This window comes from Poecile atricapillus, chromosome Z (genome assembly GCF_030490865.1).
Source record: "Poecile atricapillus isolate bPoeAtr1 chromosome Z, bPoeAtr1.hap1, whole genome shotgun sequence".
NCBI lineage: Eukaryota > Metazoa > Chordata > Aves > Passeriformes > Paridae > Poecile > Poecile atricapillus.
Window position 1 is genome coordinate 290793 of NC_081289.1, and position 17134 is coordinate 307926.

Below are 17134 nucleotides of genomic sequence, written 5' to 3' on the forward strand. Positions count from 1 at the left end.
GGGTCACTGGGGGTCACTGGGATATCCTGGGGGGTCACTGGGATGCACTGGGGGTCACTGGGATATCCTGGGGTGTCACTGGGGGTCACTGGGATATCCTGGGGGGTCACTGGGATGCACTGGGGGTCACTGGGATATCCTGGGGGGTCACTGGGATGCACTGGGGGTCACTGGGATATCCTGGGGTGTCACTGGGGGTCACTGGGATGCACTGGGGGTCACTGGGATGCACTGGGAGGGTGTCACAGTCCCCCCGCTCCCATTCGGACGTTTCCCGCGTTCCCCGTGGCCCCGCCCACTGGAGGGGCGGGGTTTTTATGGCCACGCCCCTTAAAGGCGCCGCGTCCCTTCAGGGGGCCCTGCCTGGGGGTCCCCATGGGGGGCGCGTGGGGTCCCCCTGCCCCGCGTGGGGAGGGCCCCGAGGGGGGGGCTGATGGGTCACGGGGGGCGGAGGTGCCACCAGGGTCCCGTGGGTGCCACCAGGGTCCCCGAGGTGCCACCAGGGTCCCGTGGGTGCCACCAGGGTCCCGTGGGTGCCACCAGGGTCCCGGAGGTGCCACCAGGGTCCCCGAGGTGCCACCAGGGTCCCGGAGGTGCCACCAGGGTCCCGTGGGTGCCACCAGGGTCCCGGAGGTGCCACCGGGGTCCCCGAGGTGCCACCAGGGTCCCGGAGGTGCCACCAGGGTCCCCGAGGTGCCACCAGGGTCCCGTGGGTGCCACCAGGGTGCCGGAGGTGCCACGCCCGGGGTTTGGGTGCCGCGGGGGGCTCTGGGGTGCGGAGGGTCCCCGGGGGTCCCCTGGGTGCCGTGGGGGTCCCCGAGGCGCGCCCTTCCCCCACGCGTGACCCCGTGGGTGGCCCCGGTTAAGAGGCTTGAGCTGGCGTTTGTCGCTAATCCCCGGGGTCACCGGCACCGGCGGGTCACCTCCGGCGGGGTCACCGGCACCGTGACAATCCCCACGGGGGACACCGGGGCCGTCGTGTACTGGGGACACTGGGGCCATCGCGTACTGGGAGCACTGGGGGGCACTGGGAGCACTGGGGGGCACTGGGAGCACTGGGGGCACTGGGGCCATCGTGTACTGGGAGCACTGGGGGACACTGGGAGCACTGGGGGCACTGGGAATGCTGGGGCCATCGTGTACTGGGAGCACTGAGAGCACTGGGGGGCACTGGGGGCACTGGGAGCACTGGGTGCTCCGGGAGTTCGGGGGCTGTACTGGTCTGTACTGGGCTGTACTGGTCTGTACTGGGAGCTCTGGGAGAGCTGTGCGCACTGCCTTATACTGGGAGCACTGGGACGCACTCGGATGGCTGGGTTATACTGGCTTATACTGGTTTATACTGGGAGCGCTGGGACGCACTCGGATGTCTATACTGGGTTATACTGGTCTGTACTGGGTTATACTGGTCTGTACTGGGTTATACTGGTCTATACTGGGTTATACCGGTCTATACTGGGTTATACTGGTCTATACTGGGTTATACTGGTCTATACTGGCCTATACTGGGTTATACTGGTCTATACTGGGAGCGCTGGGCGGAGCAGCGCTGCTCCCCCCCCGTTACCTTCCTGCCCCTCCCCCGCCCCCCCGCCCCCCCCCAAATCCCCCGTTAATCCCGGCCCCGTTAATCCCCGGCAGCTGCCGCGGCTGCAAATGGCCCGGGGGGGGGAGAATGGGGGGGGCACAGAGGCTGCGACCCCCCCCGAGCCCCCCCCGCGACCCCCGCGTGTCGCGTCCCCCCGCGTGTCCCCCCGCGCGGCTCGGGAGGGGCTGGCAGTGCGACCCACCCCCCCCCACGGTGGGGCTGGGGGAGAGCGGAGGGGCGGCGAGTGGGGGGGGCACGGGGGGAGCCCCCCCCGAATGTCCCCCCCCCCTCTGTGACCTCCCCGCGAACGTGGGGCGACCCCCGCGCCGCGCCGTGCCTCAGTTTCCCCCGTGACGCGACCCAACCCCCACGGGGTGGGCGGAGCCGAGGGGGCGGCACCGCCCCCCTCCCGCGGCACCGGGTCCCGCCGGCAGCGGCACCCACGGACCCCCCGGGACCCCCCCGCGCCATGGAAGCCCCCCCAGACCCCCCCGAGGGCGAGGGGACCCACGCGGGACAGGGGGAGGGCAGGTAACGGGGGGGGCAAGGGGGGGTCTGGGGGCTCTGTGTGTGCCGGGGGGGGCAGTGCGGGGGGGGCAGTGCCGGGGGGGGCAGTGCGGGGGGGGCAGTGCCGGGGGTCCCAGGGGTCAGTACCGGGGGTCAGTGCCGGGGGTCAGTGCCGGGGGTCAGTACCGGGGGTCCCGGAGGTGCCGGGGCCAGGCCCGGGGGGGCTCTGCCGGGAGGGGTCGGTGCCGTGCCGGTGCCCCGGGTGGGCTCCGTTTGTCCCCAGCGGGTCCCGGTGCTGACCCTGGGGGTCACCTTGGGGGGTGGGGGGGACGCGCTCCCGCCCCCCCTGCCCGGGCCTGGCTGCGGGGGGCGCGGGGCCGGGACCCCCACCCGGCCCGGGGGGGCACACGGGGCTGTGTGGGGTGACCCCCGAGCGGGGACGGGGGGCGCACACGGGACACACACAGCTGCAGAGAGGGCACACACAGGTGGGCACACAGGGCACACACAGGTGGGCACACAGGGCACACACAGGTGGGCACACAGGGCACTCACAGCTGATCACAGGTGCCCAGGTGCTCCTACAGGTGCACAGAGGGCACTCACAGGTGCTCACACAGGGCACGCAGGTGCTCAGCTGCACTCAGGTGCTCCCACAGGTACCCACGTGTGCCCACAGGTGCCCACGTGCTCAGGTGCTCACAGGTACCCACAGGTGCTCACACAGGTACCCACAGGTGCCCACAGGTGCCCACGTGCTCAGGTGCTCACACAGGTACCCACAGGTACCCACAGGTGCCCAGGTGCTCTCAGGTGCTCAGGTGCTCTCAGAGGTGCCCACAGGTACCCACAGGTACCCACAGGTGCCCACAGGTGCTCAGGTGCCCACAGGTGCTCACACAGGTGCCCAGGTGCTCTCAGAGGTGCCCACAGGTACCCACAGGTGCCCACAGGTGCTCAGGTGCCCAGGTGCTCTCAGGTGCTCAGGTGCTCTCAGCCTTTCCCGCCCCATCCCCCGGGTCCCGTTAACGGCCGCACAGAGAATCCCGGGGGCCGCGGGCTGTCCCCAGAGTGACCCCGGGCACGGGGGACCCCGAAACAGAACAGCGTCCCCCCAAAATCGGGGAGCGCCCGAAACGGAGCGGGGCGCCCTAAACCCAGGATTGCCCCCCAAGAAATGAGGAACCCAAAAGAGAGAACACTCAAAACAGGGGGGCGCACCCCAAAATGGGGGGGCTCCCAAAGGAAAGGAACACGCACCCCAAAATGGGGGGGCTCTCAAAGGAAAGGAACACACACCCCAGAAATGGGGGGCACCCAAAGCAGAGGAACACACCCCAAAATGGGGGGCACCCAAAGGAAAGGAATACACACCCCAAAATGGGGGGGCACCCAAAGGCACACACACCACAAAATGGGGGGCTCCAAAGCAGAGGAACACAGACCCCAGAAATGGGAGCCCCCAAAATGAAGGATCGCACCCCAAAGCCCGGGCTGTGCCCAGGAGAGAGGTTGGGGTGCCCCGAACCCCGGAGCAGAGCGGGACCCCGAGCCCGGGGCTGGGGGGGGGGGGCCCCAAAGCGCCGGGGGGCGTGGCCTGGAGGGGGCGTGGCCTGGAGGGGCGTGGCCTGGGACGTGGCCGATGGGCGTGGCCTAGAGGGGGCGGGGTTCGGCGGGAGCGTGGCCTGGGTGTGGCAGATGGGCGGGGCCTGGCGGGGGGCGGGGCCGGGGCCTGGCGGGGGCGGGGCCCGGTGAGGGGCGGGGCCCGGTGAGGGGCGTGGCCCGGTGAGGGGCGTGGCCTGGCGAGGGGCGGTGTCTGGCGGGGGCGGGGCCTGGCGGGGCGTGGTCAGGGGCGTGGTCCCGAGGCCCCGCCCCCGGCGGCGCTCAGCGCCATGGGCGAGGGGGAGCCCAGGTAGGGGGGGTACTGGGAGGTACTGGGGGACACTGGGGGACACTGGGGCACACTGGGGGAAACTGGGGCGCTGCTGGGGCGCTCCGGGACGGGGGCAGCGGCACCGGGGGGCTCCCGGGGGGCACAGGGGGAGGGAAGGGCTGTGGTTAGGGGGGAACTGGGAGGGACTGGGGCGTTACTGGGGCGGGAGGGAGCAGCAGCGAGGGGACCCCGGGGCGTTACCGGGGGGTCCAGGCGGGGCGCTGGGGGCTGCCGCGGCCGGGGGGCAGCGCTGGGGCGGGGGGTACCGGGGGTACCGGGGGTACCGGGGTGCGGGGGGCGCTCCTGGGGGCGCTGGGAGGGGCGGCAGTGGGGGCGCTGGGAGCGGCGGGGGTTACTGGGAGCACTGGGGACCGGGGGGGGGGTCGCTGGGAGCGCCGGGGCCGCTCCCGGGGCACCGGGAGGCGCTGGGCAGGCTGGGAGGGGGGGGGGGCTGCGGCGGCCGGTACCGGCCCCGGCCACGCCCCTCGGGTACGGCCCCGCCCCCCGGTCCCGCCCATGGCCCCGCCCCCGGCCACGCCCTGCCCGGGGCTGCTGCGGGAGCGGAACGAGCGGGACCCGAACGGGACCGGGACCGGCCCCCGAGACCCCCACGGGAACGGGACTGGGAACGGGACCGGGAAACGGGACCGGCCCCCCGAGACCCCCATGGGACCGGGACCGGACCCCCCGAGACCCCCACGGGAACGGGACCTGGACCGGGACCGGGAAACGGGACCGGGCCCCCGGGACCCCCACGGGAACGGGACCGGGAAACGGGACCGGGCCCCCGAGACCCCCACGGGAACGGGACCGGACCCCCGAGACCCCCATGGGAACGGGACCGGGACCGGGACTGGCCCCCCGACACCCCCACGGGACCGGGATCGGCCCCCGAGATCCCCCCGGGAACGGGACCCCGGTGCGGCTGTGGGTGGGGGTCTCAGTCCCCTGGGAGCTTCCTGGTGTGGATGGGGGTCCCGGGGGGGTCCCGGTGCGGCGGTGGATGGGGGTCCCTGGATGGTCCCGGGGGTGCTCTGAGGGGTCTCGGGGGTGCTCTGAGGGGTCCCAGGTGTGCTCGGGGGGTCCCGGGGGTCTCTGGGGGTCTCGGGGGGTACCGGGGGTCTCTGGGGTCTCGGGGGGGTCCCGGGGGTTCTGGGGGGTGCTCGGGAGAGTCCCGGGGGGGTGCTCGGGGGGTCTCGGGGAGGTCCCAGGGGTGCTCTGGGGGTCCCTGGGGTGCTCGGGGGTCTCGGGGGTCTCGGGGGGGGGTTCCGGGGGGGTGTCCCGGGGGTCTCGGTGCCAGCCTCCTCCCAGCATGGCGCAGCAGCTGATCAGCGGGGCCGGGTACGTGCCCGAGGACGGACTGACGGCCCAGCAGCTCTTCGCCTGCGCCGATGGCCTCACCTACAAGTGCGGGTGACCCCCACCCCAAAACCCTCTGACCCCCCCTCGGCACCACCTGACCCTCACCGCCTCCTCCAGACCCCCCCGAGCACAGCCCGGCCCCCCCGGCTGCCCCCCGGGACCGCCTGAGCCCCCCGGAACCTCCCAACACCCCCCCGGGGAATCCCTCCAGGGAATCCCCCCAGGGAATCCCCCCGGGAAATCCCTCCAGGAAATCCCCACAGGGAATCTCCACAGGGAATCCACCCGGGGAATCCCCCTGGGAATCCCCCCTGGGAATCCCCCAGTGACCCCCCTGGGAATCCCCCCTGGGAATCCCCCAGTGACCCCCAGGGAATCCCCCAGTGACCCCCAGGGAATCCCCCCAGAGAATCCCCCTGGGAAATCCCCACAGAGACCCCCCAGTGACCCCCAGGGAATCTCCACAGGGAATCCCCAGTGACCCCCAGGAGCCCCCTCAGGGACTCCCAGGCCCCACCCCAAGAACCCCCTGACCCCCCCCCCACACCCCCACTGCCAATCCCCCAGAAACCCCCTGACCCCCCAGAAACCCCTCCTGACCCCCCAAACCCCCTCCTGACCCCCCAGAAACCCCTCCTGACCCCCCAAACCCCTCCTGACCCCCCAGGAACCCCCAGACCCCCCCAACTCGCACCCCCCTCCCTCGGCCCTCCTGGGGGGGCCCTCGAGGGACACTTTCGTCCCCCCCCGGTGGCTCTGGGTCAGTTTGGGGGGCGCCAGGGGGGTCCCAGCCGTTTGTCCCCCCACAGTGACTTCCTCATCCTCCCCGGCTACATCGACTTCACGGCTGACGAGGTGGTGAGTGACCCCCGGGACCCCCAGGACCCCCTCTGGACACCCCCAGGACCCCGCAGGAACCCCCAGGAACCCCCAGGAACCCTCAGGACCTCCCAGGAATCCTCCAGGACCCCCCCAGAACCGCCCTGGACCCCCCAGGAACCCCCCTGGACCCCCCAAGATCCACCTGCACCCCCCAGGACCCCGCAGGAACCTCCTGGACTTGCCCTGGACCCACCAGGACCCCCCAAGACCCTCCTGGACCACCTTGAACCCCCCTGGGCGCCCCAGGACACCCCAGAACCCCCCAGGACCCCACAGGAACCCCCAGGAACTCCCAGGAACCCCCCTGGACCCCCCAGGACCCCCCCAAATTCCACCTGGACTCCCCTGGGACCCCCCCCGTGCTCTCCCCCCGGCTTGGGACCCCCTCCCCTGGGTGACCCCATCCCCCTCCAGGGCCCCCCCGTGGTTCTGGGGTTGGGGGGACACCCTTGGGGTCCCCGCAGGTTTTGGGGTACGGGGGGGCTCAGGGACCCCCATCCCTCGAGGGGTCACTGAGGGGGGTCACTGAGGGGGGGTCATTGAGGGGGGGTCACTGAGGGGATCACTGAGGGGGGTCATTGAGGGGGGTCATTGAGGGGGGGTCGGGATTTCAGGGGTGCTCCCCTCCCCCAGGACCTGACGTCAGCCCTGACCCGAACGATCACCCTGAAAACACCACTGGTGTCATCCCCCATGGACACGGTGACAGAGGGGGACATGGCCATCGCCATGGCCGTGAGTGGGGACACTGGGGGGGCTGGGGGGGCTGGGGACACTGGGGGCACTGGGGACACTGGGGGGACACTGGGGACACTGGGGGGACACTGGGGGCACTGGGGACACTGGGGGACACTGGGGGGACACTGGGGACACTGGGGGGGCTGGGGGGACACTGGGGGACACTGGGGGCACTGGGGACACTGGGGACACTGGGGGGGCTGGGGGCACTGGGGGACACTGGGGGGCACTGGGGGGGCAGCCAGGGGGTTGTGGAGGCAGCGGAGGGCTCTGGGCTGGGGGAGGCTCTGTCAGACTGGGGGGGCTCCTGTGAGTTCCTGGGGGGCACCGGGGGGCTCTGGGCGGGGGGCGCGGCCCCCGAGGGATGCGGGGACAAAGACGGGGGGGGCTCAGGAAGCCGGGACCCCCCTTTGCCCCCCCCTTTTCCCCCCCCCAGCTGAACGGCGGCATCGGCATCATCCACCACAACTGCACCCCCGAGTTCCAGGCCAGCGAGGTCCGCAAGGTCAAGGTGAGCCCGGGGGGCTCCCGGCCTGGGACCCCCGACCCAGAGCCCCGGCACCGCCAGTGGGGATGGGCTGGTGGCCATCGGCACCCCCCGTGTCCCTGTCCCCGTGTCCCTGAGCCCCCCTCGGTGTCCCTGAGACCCCAGTGACACTGTCCCCGTGTCCCTGAGCCCCCCCGGTGTCCCTGAGCCCCCCTCGTGTCCCTGTCCCCGTGTCCCTGAGCCCCCCTCGGTGTCCCTGAGCCCCCCCGTGTCCCTGAGCCCCCCTCGTGTCCCTGTCCCCGTGTCCCTGAGCCCCCCCCGTGTCCCTGAGCCCCCCTCGGTGTCCCTGAGCCCCCCCCGTGTCCCTGAGCCCCCCTCGTGTCCCTGTCCCCGTGTCCCTGAGCCCCCAGTGACACTGTCCCCTCCGTGTCCCTGAGCCCCCCTCGGTGTTCCTGAGACCCCAGTGACACTGTCCTCGTGTCCCTGTCCCCCCGGGTGACGCTGTCCCCGTGTCCCTGTCCCCGTGTCCCTGTCCCCCCGTGTCCCTGTCCCCGTGTCCCTGAGCCCCCCTCGTGTCCCTGAGTCCCCGTGTCCCTGAGCCTCCCCCGTGTCCCCGTCCCCCCGTGACGCTGTCCCCGTGTCCCCGTCCCCCCGTGTCCCTGTCCCCGTGTCCCTGTCCCCGTGTCCCTGTCCCCCCGTGTCCCTGTCCCCGTGTCCCTGTCCCCCCGTGACGCTGTCCCCATGTCCCCGTCCCCCCGGGTGACGCTGTCCCCGTGTCCCTGTCCCCCCGGGTGTCCCTGTCCCCGTGTCCCTGTCCCCCCGGGTGTCCCTGTCCCCGTGTCCCTGTCCCCCCGGGTGTCCCTGTCCCCGTGTCCCTGTCCCCCCGTGACGCTGTCCCCGTGTCCCTGTCCCCCCGTGTCCCTGTCCCCGTGTCCCTGTCCCCCCGTGACGCTGTCCCCGTGTCCCTGTCCCCGTGTCCCTGTCCCCGTGTCCCTGTCCCCGTGTCCCCGTCCCCCCGTGACGCTGTCCCCGTGTCCCCGTCCCCCCGTGACACTGTCCCCGTGTCCCTGTCCCCGTGTCCCTGTCCCCCCGGGTGACGCTGTCCCCGTGTCCCTGTCCCCCCGGGTGACGCTGTCCCCGTGTCCCCGTCCCCCCGTGACGCTGTCCCCGTGTCCCTGTCCCCGTGTCCCCGTCCCCCCGTGACGCTGTCCCCGTGTCCCTGTCCCCGTGTCCCCGTCCCCCCGTGACGCTGTCCCCGTGTCCCTGTCCCCGTGTCCCCGTCCCCCCGGGTGACGCTGTCCCCGTGTCCCTGTCCCCCCGTGTCCCTGTCCCCGTGTCCCCGTCCCCCCGTGTCCCTGTCCCCGTGTCCCTGTCCCCGTGTCCCTGTCCCCGTGTCCCTGTCCCCCCGTGACGCTGTCCCCGTGTCCCCGTCCCCCCGTGACGCTGTCCCCGTGTCCCTGTCCCCCCGTGACGCTGTCCCCGTGTCCCCGTCCCCCCGTGACGCTGTCCCCGTGTCCCCAGCGGTTCGAGCAGGGTTTCATCACGGAGCCGCTGGTGATGAGCCCCGCGCACACCGTGGGGGACGTGTGGGACGCCAAGGCCGGCTCGGCTTCTCGGGGGTCCCGGTCACCCACTCGGGGCGCCTGGGGGGGCGGCTCGAGGGCATCGTCACCTCCCGTGACATCGATTTCCTGCGGGAGAGGGACAGGGCCACCCCCCTGGCAGAGGTGGGGCTGGGGACAGCGGGGACAGAGGGAGAGGAGGGTGGGGCAGGGGTGGGATGGGATGTGGGGCAGGGATGGATGTGGGGCAGGGATGGATGTGGGGCAGGATGGATGTGGGGCAGGGATGGGATGTGGGGCAGGGTTGGGATGTGGATCAGGGATGGATATGGGGCAGGGATGGATGTGGGGCAGGATGGGATGTGGGGCAGGATGGGATGTGGGGCAGGGATGGATGTGGGGCAGGGTTGGGATGTGGGGCAGGATGGGATGTGGGGCAGGATGGATGTGGGGCAGGATGGGATGTGGGTCAGGATGGATGTGGGGCAGGGATGGGATGTGGGGCAGGGATGGGATGTGGGGCAGGGATGGATGTGGGTCAGGGATGGATGTGGGGCAGGGATGGATGTGGGGCAGGGTTGGGATGTGGATCAGGGATGGATGTGGGGCAGGATGGATGTGGGACAGGGTCGGGATGTGGGGCAAGGGATGGATGAGGGGCAGGGATCGATGTGGGGCAGGATGGATGTGGGGCAGGGATCGATGTGGGGCAGGGATGGGATGTGGGGCAGGGATGGGATGCAGGGGAGGTTGGAGGCTGCAGGGATCTGTGGCAGGGGTGGGGGGCCCTGGGCCCCCGGTGCAGGTGACAGTGCAGGTGACAGTGACAGCGCAGGTGACAGTGACAGTGGCTGTGCCCGCGCTGGTGGCAGCGCGTGTGACAGTGACAGACAGCAGTGGTGACAGTGCTGGTGGCACTGGAGGTGACAGCGCTGGGGCTGGTGGCAGTGCCAGGGTTGGTGACAGCGGTGGTGGCACTGCCAGGCTGGTGACAGCGGTGGTGGCAGTGCCAGGGCTGGTGACAGCGGTGGTGGCACTGCCAGGGCTGGTGACAGTGATGGTGGCACTGCCAGGGCTGGTGACAGCGGTGGTGGCAATGCCAGTGACACACGACTGGGTCCCTGTGTCCCCAGGTGATGACCAAGCGCAGGGACCTGGTGGTGGCCCCAGCCGGTGTCACCCTCAAAGAGGCCAACGAGATCCTGCAGCGCAGCAAGAAAGGTGCAGTGGGGACACCTGTCACCCCCTGAGTCCCCTGCCACCTCCCTGTCACCCCCTGAGTCCCCTGCCACTCCCCTGCCACCGCCCTGTCACCCCCTGAGTCCCCTGCCACCCCCTCTGTCACCCCCTGAGTCCCCTGCCACCCCCCTGTCACCCCCCCTGTCACCCCCTGAGTCCCCTGCCACCCCCCCCACGTCCCCGTCACCCCCTGAGTCCCCTCCCTGTCACCTCCCCAGCACACCCTGGGTCACCCTGACCCTCCGTGTCACCCTGGGCACCCCTGATGTCCCCTGTCCCCCAGGCCCCGTTCCCCTGGTGTCATTGTCCCCGCCGTGTCCCCAGGGCTGCTGGTGGCCAGCACTGCTGAGCTGGTGGCCCGTCCTTCAGGTCCCCTCCTTGTCCCTGGGGTCAGCCCTGTGTCCCCCAGTCCTGTCCCAATCCATGTCCCCGTGTCCCTGCAGCCCCCCCAGCCCCGGGTGACCCCGGGGTGACCCCGCCTTGTCCCCCGTGTCCCCAGGGGAGCCACTGCTGGTGGCCAACAGCCACGAGCTGGTGGCCACCATGGCCCTGTGCTTGGGAGCCCTTCCGTGTCCGCTGTCCCCAAATTCCCGTGTCCCAGCCGAGCTGTCCCCGAGCTGTCCCCAAACTGCCATGGCCCAGCCGAGCTGTCCCCGCTGTCCCTGAGCTGTCCCCAGATTCCCGTGTCCCCGACCGAGCTGTCCCCGGCAGAGCTGTCCCCACTGTCCCCCTGCTGTCCCCTCGCTGTCCTCTCGCTGTCCCCACTGTCCCCTCGCTGTCCCATCTCTGTCCCCGCTGTCCCCTCGCTGTCCCCTCACTGTCCCCGCTGTCCCATCTCTGTCCCCGCTGTCCCCTCGCTGTCCCCTCACTGTCCTCTCACTGTCCTCTCACTGTCCCCCCTCTGTCCCCACTGTCCCCTCGCTGTCCTCTCACTGTCCCCGCTGTCCCATCTCTGTCCCTGCTGTCCCCTCGCTGTCCCATCGCTGTCCCCTTGCTGTCCCCACTGTCCCCTCGCTGTCCTCGCTGTCCCATCTCTGTCCCTGCTGTCCCCTCGCTGTCCCCACTGTCCCCTCGCTGTCCCATCGCTGTCCCCTTGCTGTCCCCACTGTCCCCCCGCTGTCCCCACTGTCCCCCCGCTGTCCCCACTGTCCCCCCGCTGTCCCCGCAGGGAAGCTGCCGATCGTCAACAGCCGTGACGAGCTGGTGGCGCTGATGGCGCGCACGGACCTGAAGAAGAACCGGGAGCACCCGGCGGCCTCCAAGGACGGGCGGAAGCAGCTGCGGGTCGGGGCCGCCATCGGCACCCGCGAGGATGACAAATACCGGCTGGACCTGCTGGTGCAGGCGGGCACCGACCTCGTGGTGCTGGTGCGTGCGCCCCGAACCGGGAACCGGGGACCCCCAAACCGGGGGGGGACCCCGAGAGCTGGGGAACCCCGAACCGGGGAACCGGGGAACCCCAAACAGGGGAGACCCCGAGAGCCGGGGAACCCCGAACCGGGGAACCCCGAAACCCGGGAACCCCGAAACAGGGGGGACTCCGAAACCGGGGAGACCCCGAACCAGGGAACCCCCAAACCGGGCACCCCAAACCGGGGAACCCCGAACCGGGAAACCCTGAAACCGAGGAACCCCGAAACGGGGGACTCCGAAACCGGGGAGACCCCGAACCAGGGAACCCCCAAACCGGGCACCCCGAACCAGGGAACCCTGAAACCGAGGAACCCTGAGACCCGGGGAACCCCAAACCCGACACCCCAAACCGGGGCACCCCAAACCGGGGCACCCCAAACCGGGAACCCCAAACCGGGAACCCCAAACCGGGAACCCCGAACCAGAGCACCCCCAAACCGGGGAGATCCCAAACCGGGGAACCCCAAACCGAGAGGACCCCAAACCGGGGCGCCCCAAACCGGGGAAGCCCAAACCGGGGGGACCCCCAAACCGGGAACCCCAAACCGGGGCACCCCAAACCGGGGAACCCCGAAACCGAAGGGACTGAAGGGATGAGGGGGAGGAAGGGGAGGGGGCCCGAGCTGCTGGGGCAGGGGGTGGGGCTGGCGGTGCTGGGGTGTGTGGAGGGGTCCCCGAAAATGGCGGGGGTGAGGGCGCCCCAAAAAATGTGAGACCCCAAAATGGGGGGGAATGAAAAAGGGGCGACACGGAAATGGGGGAGGGGGAGCATCCCAAAACCGGGGGGATGAAGATTGAGGAATGGGGCGGGGGTGACCCCAGAAACGGGGATCCCCAGAAATGGGAGGCCCCCAAAAGCGGGCAGGGATGGAGGGGAGGGGGGAGACGGGGATGGAGCCGCTGATGCAGGAGGGTGGGTGCGGGGGCACCCCAAAAGGGAGGGGATGGGATCTGGGGGTGGAGCTGCCTGTGCTGGGGGGGGGGTGCCCCAAAACAGGAGGAGGGCTCTGGGGGGTACCCCCTGCTCACTGAACCCCAACCCGCTGCTCCCCTCCCTCCCCCGGGTCACCCCAAACCCTCCCCGAACCCCAAACCCGCCCCGGACCCCAAACCCGCCCTGAATCCCAAATCTGCCCCGCACCCCAAACCCGTCCTGCACCCCAAACCTTCCCTGCACCCCAAACCCGCCCCGCACCCCAAACCCGCCCTGCACCCCAAACGTTCCCCCAGGACTCGTCGCAGGGGAACTCGCGGTTCCAGCTGAGCATGATCCGCTACATCAAGGCCAAGTACCCCGAGCTGCAGGTGGTGGGGGGCAACGGTGAGACCCCGGCCCGGGGGGCGCCGGGGGAAACGGGGGGACCCCAAAAGGGGGGCGGGATTTGGGGTGTCCCCTGCAGGGCTCAGGTGGGGTTTGGGGCGCCAGGTTCGCTGTTTTTGAGGTGCCCCCATCGTGGTGGGGCAGGGTTTGGGGTGGGGAGGGTGGGGCAGGGTTTGGGGAGCCACTTTTGGGCTGTTTTGGGGTGCGGGGTTTGGGGTGCACCCCCACAGCGGTGAGATGGGGTTCAGGGAGCCCTGGGCGGTGTTGGGGTGTCATTTTTGGGTGTCATTTTGGGGTGTCCCCTGCAGTGTTGGGGTGTCATTTTGGGGTGTCACAGGCAGTGTTGGGGTGTCATTTTGGGGTGTCCCCTGCAGTGTTTGGGGTGCTATTTTGGGGTGTCATTTTGGGGTGTCCCCTCCAGTGTTGGGGTGTCATTTTGGGGTGTCCCCTGCAGTGGTGACAGCAGCCCAGGCCAAGAACCTGATCGACGCCGGGGTGGACGCGCTGCGGGTGGGGATGGGCAGCGGCTCCATCTGCATCACCCAGGAAGGTGGGTGACACCCCGGGCCCCCCACAGTGTCCCCTTTGTGCCCTTCCGTGTGTCCCTGTACCTGCTGTCCCCCTGTCCCTCATCCCCTGTTCCTGACAGTGTCCCTGTCCCTCGGAGTGTCCCTGTACCCGCTGTCCCCCTGTCCCTGATCCCTGTCCCTCGGAGCGTCCCTGTCCCTGTCCCCATGGCAGTGCTGGCCTGTGGCCGTGTCCCTCACGGTGTCCCTGTCCCCATGGCAGTGCTGGCGTGTGGCCGTGCCCAGGCCATGGCCGTGTCCCTCACAGTGTCCCTGTCCCTCGGAGCGTCCCTGTCCCTGTCCCCATGGCAGTGCTGGCGTGTGGCTGTGTCCCTCACAGTGTCCCTGTCCCTGTCCCCATGGCAGTGCTGGCCTGTGGCCGTGTCCCTCACAGTGTCCCTGTCCCTGTCAGTGTCCCCATGGCAGTGCTGGCCTGTGGCCGTGTCCCTCACATTGTCCCTGTCCCTGTCCCCATGGCAGTGCTGGCGTGTGGCCGTGCCCAGGCCACCGCCGTGTACCGCGTGGCCGAGTACGCGCGACGTTTCGGTGTCCCTGTCATCGCCGACGGTGGCATCCGCAGCCCCGGGCACGCCGTGAAGGCGCTGGCACTGGGAGCCTCCACCGGTGAGGGGCTGGGGAGGGGACCGGGGGATCCCGGGGGGTGACCCCGGGGGGGCTCCCGCAGCCCCCGGCCCAGCCCGGTGACCCCGGGGGGGCTCCCGCAGCCCCCGGCCGGTCCCGCCGGGGGTCCCTGACCCCGCGTCCCCCCCAGTGATGATGGGGTCGCTGCTGGCGGCCACCACCGAGGCCCCGGGCGAGTTCTTCTTCTCGGAGGGCGTGCGGCTGAAGCAGTACCGGGGCATGGGCTCGCTGGACGCCATGGAGCAGGGTCCTGGCAGCCAAAAGCGCTACTTCAGGTACCGGGGGGGGGTCCCGGGGGAGGGGGCGCCGCGGGCCGGCCGCGCCCCCAGCCCCCCGTGCGTGTCCCCGCAGCGAGGGGGACGCGGTGAAGGTGGCGCAGGGCGTGTCGGGCTCGGTGCAGGACAAGGGCTCCATCCACAAGTTCGTGCCGTACCTGCTGGCCGGGCTGCAGCACGGCTGCCAGGACCTGGGAGCCCGCAGCCTCTCCGCGCTCCGGTCAGTGCGGGCTGGGGGCGGGCGGGGGGCAAACACCGACCCCATCGACCCCACCGACCCCATCGACCCCACCGACCCCTGCCCACCGACCCCACTGACCCCACCCACATCACCGACCCCACCGACCCCACTGACCCCACCCGCATCACCGACCCCACTGACCCCACCAACCCCACCGACCCCCACCGGCCCCACCGACCCCATCGACCCCCACCGACCCCACTGACCCCTGCCCACCGGCCCCACTGACCCCACCGGCCCCACCGACCCCACCGACCCCACCCACCCCACCGACCCCACCCGCATCACCGACCCCACTGACCCCACCGGCCCCACCGACCCCACTGACCCCACCGGCCCCACCGACCCCACCGACCCCACCGGCCCCACCCGCATCACCAACCCCACCTTCCCCACCGGCCCCTGCCCACCGACCCCACCGACCCCACCCATATCACCGGCCCCACCGCCCCCACCGACCCCTGCCCACCGCCCCCACCGACACCCCCGACCCCCCCGCCCCCCGACCCCTGCCCACCGTCCCCTCCGCCCCCCACCGACCCCACCGGCCCCCGCCCCAGGTCCATGATGTTCGCGGGGGAGCTCAAGTTCGAGCGCAGGACGGTGGCGGCGCAGGTGGAGGGGGGCGTGCACGGGCTGCACTCGTGAGTGGGGCTGGGGGCTTCGGGGGGGGGTTTGGGGGGCTGAGAGGGGTTGGGGGAGCTTTTGGGGGGCTTCGGGGGAGGTTTGGGGGGGCTTTGGGGGAGGGTTTGGGGGTCTGAGGGGCTTTGGGGGAGGTTTTGGGGGGCTGAGAGGGGTTGGAGGAGGTTTTGGGGGGCTGGGGTCTTCGGGGGCTGTGAGGGGTAGAGGCTGTGAGGGAGCTGGGGGGGATTTTTGGGGGCGGGGGAGGTTTGGAGGGCTGGGGGCTTCTGGGGAGGTTTTGGGGGGCTGAGGGGTTTTGGGGGAGGTTTTCGGGGGCTGAGAAGGGTTGGGGAGGTTTTGGGGGTCTGAGGGGTTTTGGGGGAGGTTTTGGGGGGCTGAGAGGGGTTGGAGGAGGTTTTGGGGGGCTGGGGTCTTCGGGGGCTGTGAGGGGTAGAGGCTGTGAGGGAGCTGGGGGGGATTTTTGGGGGCGGGGGAGGTTTGGAGGGCTGGGGGCTTCTGGGGAGGTTTTGGGGGGCTGAGGGGTTTTGGGGGAGGTTTTCGGGGGCTGAGAAGGGTTGGGGAGGTTTGGGGGGGCTGAGGGGTTTTGGGGGGCTGAGAGGGGTTGGAGGAGGTTTTGGGGGGCTTCGGGGGAGGTTTTGGGGGGCTGAAGAAGGCACCGCCTCAGATCCCACTCGTAGCCCCCACCCCCCAGTTGCCCCAGCTCTGGGTCTGGGGGCACCCCCAGTTTCCCCAGTGCCGGGGATGGGGGATTGGGGTGTGGGGGGGTTCCTGTGCCCCCCCAAGCCCCTCATCTTCCCCTCCCCCGCAGCTTCACGGTCCTGCCCTGTGAGTACCTGCTGACCCCCGGGGACCCCCCCTTTATCCCCTCCCGACCGATGGGGGGGGGCTGGGGGAGGGGGGGGACCCCCAATTTCCCAGCCAGGCTCTGGGGTTTGGGGGTCCCAACCACCCCAGAAGGGTTTGGGGGTTCCCTTCCCCCCCCTGAGCCCCCCCGTGTCCCCCCAGTGCCCAGAGGAGGCTGCCCTGAGGAGGGGGGGGCTCCCCGGGCCGGCGCCCCCCGCCCGGAGCCTGCGGGGACCCCCCCGGCCCCCCGACACCGGCGCTGCTGATGCTGCCCTGGGACCCCCGAAATGGGGACACCCCCAAAGCCCGGGGGGACCCCAGAAACCCCCCCGGAACTGGGGGTGCGGGGAGCCCCCAAATCCCCCCGGGGCGCCACAGGGGAGGGGGATCCCCTGAGCCCTCAGAAATGGGGGTGCAGGGACCCCCCCAAAAGTCCCCGGGGCACCTCCCCGACCCCTCCAGGGAGGGGGGTGCAGGGACCCCACAGCCCCCCCAAAATGGGGCGGGGACCCCCCCAAACCCCGCGGGGACCCCCAGACCCTCCCTGGCACCGAGGAGCTCGCAGGGCCGTGTCCCCCTGAACCCCGAGAGGGGATGGGGGGACCCCCGAGCCCCCAGGGGACCCCCTGAGCCCCGAGAGGGGATGGGGGGACCCCCTGAGCCCCGAGTGGGGATGGGGGACCCCCTGAGCCCCCAGGGGACCCCCTGAGCCCTGAGAGGGGATGGGGGACCCCCTGAGCCCCGAGTGGGGATGGGGGACCCCCACAGCCCCCAGGGGACCCCCGCAGTGTCCCGGGGACCCCCACGGGCCGTGGCCTCCCCCTCGGGGGACCCCCGGGCTCGCGGGGTCCGGGTGGCAATAAAGCCTTGGAGCATCGGAGCTTGTCCCGTTA

General features: G+C 71.2%; 1 protein-coding gene across 1 annotated transcript; it reads left to right on the forward strand.

Moving 5' to 3' along the window:
• The first annotated feature begins 3924 nt into the window (after positions 1 to 3924).
• On the forward strand, positions 3925 to 17113 carry LOC131573644 (inosine-5'-monophosphate dehydrogenase 1-like). The gene is given in 17 exon segments (XM_058827796.1): positions 3925 to 4007; positions 5340 to 5435; positions 6200 to 6248; positions 6906 to 7007; positions 7447 to 7521; positions 9019 to 9094; positions 9097 to 9224; positions 10193 to 10280; positions 11467 to 11666; positions 12942 to 13032; positions 13487 to 13582; positions 14079 to 14222; positions 14371 to 14515; positions 14592 to 14735; positions 15317 to 15400; positions 16207 to 16223; positions 16404 to 17113. Coding segments are annotated over 17 exon segments (1659 nt in total). The 5' UTR covers positions 3925 to 3987; the 3' UTR covers positions 16508 to 17113.
• The last annotated feature ends 21 nt before the right edge of the window (positions 17114 to 17134 follow it).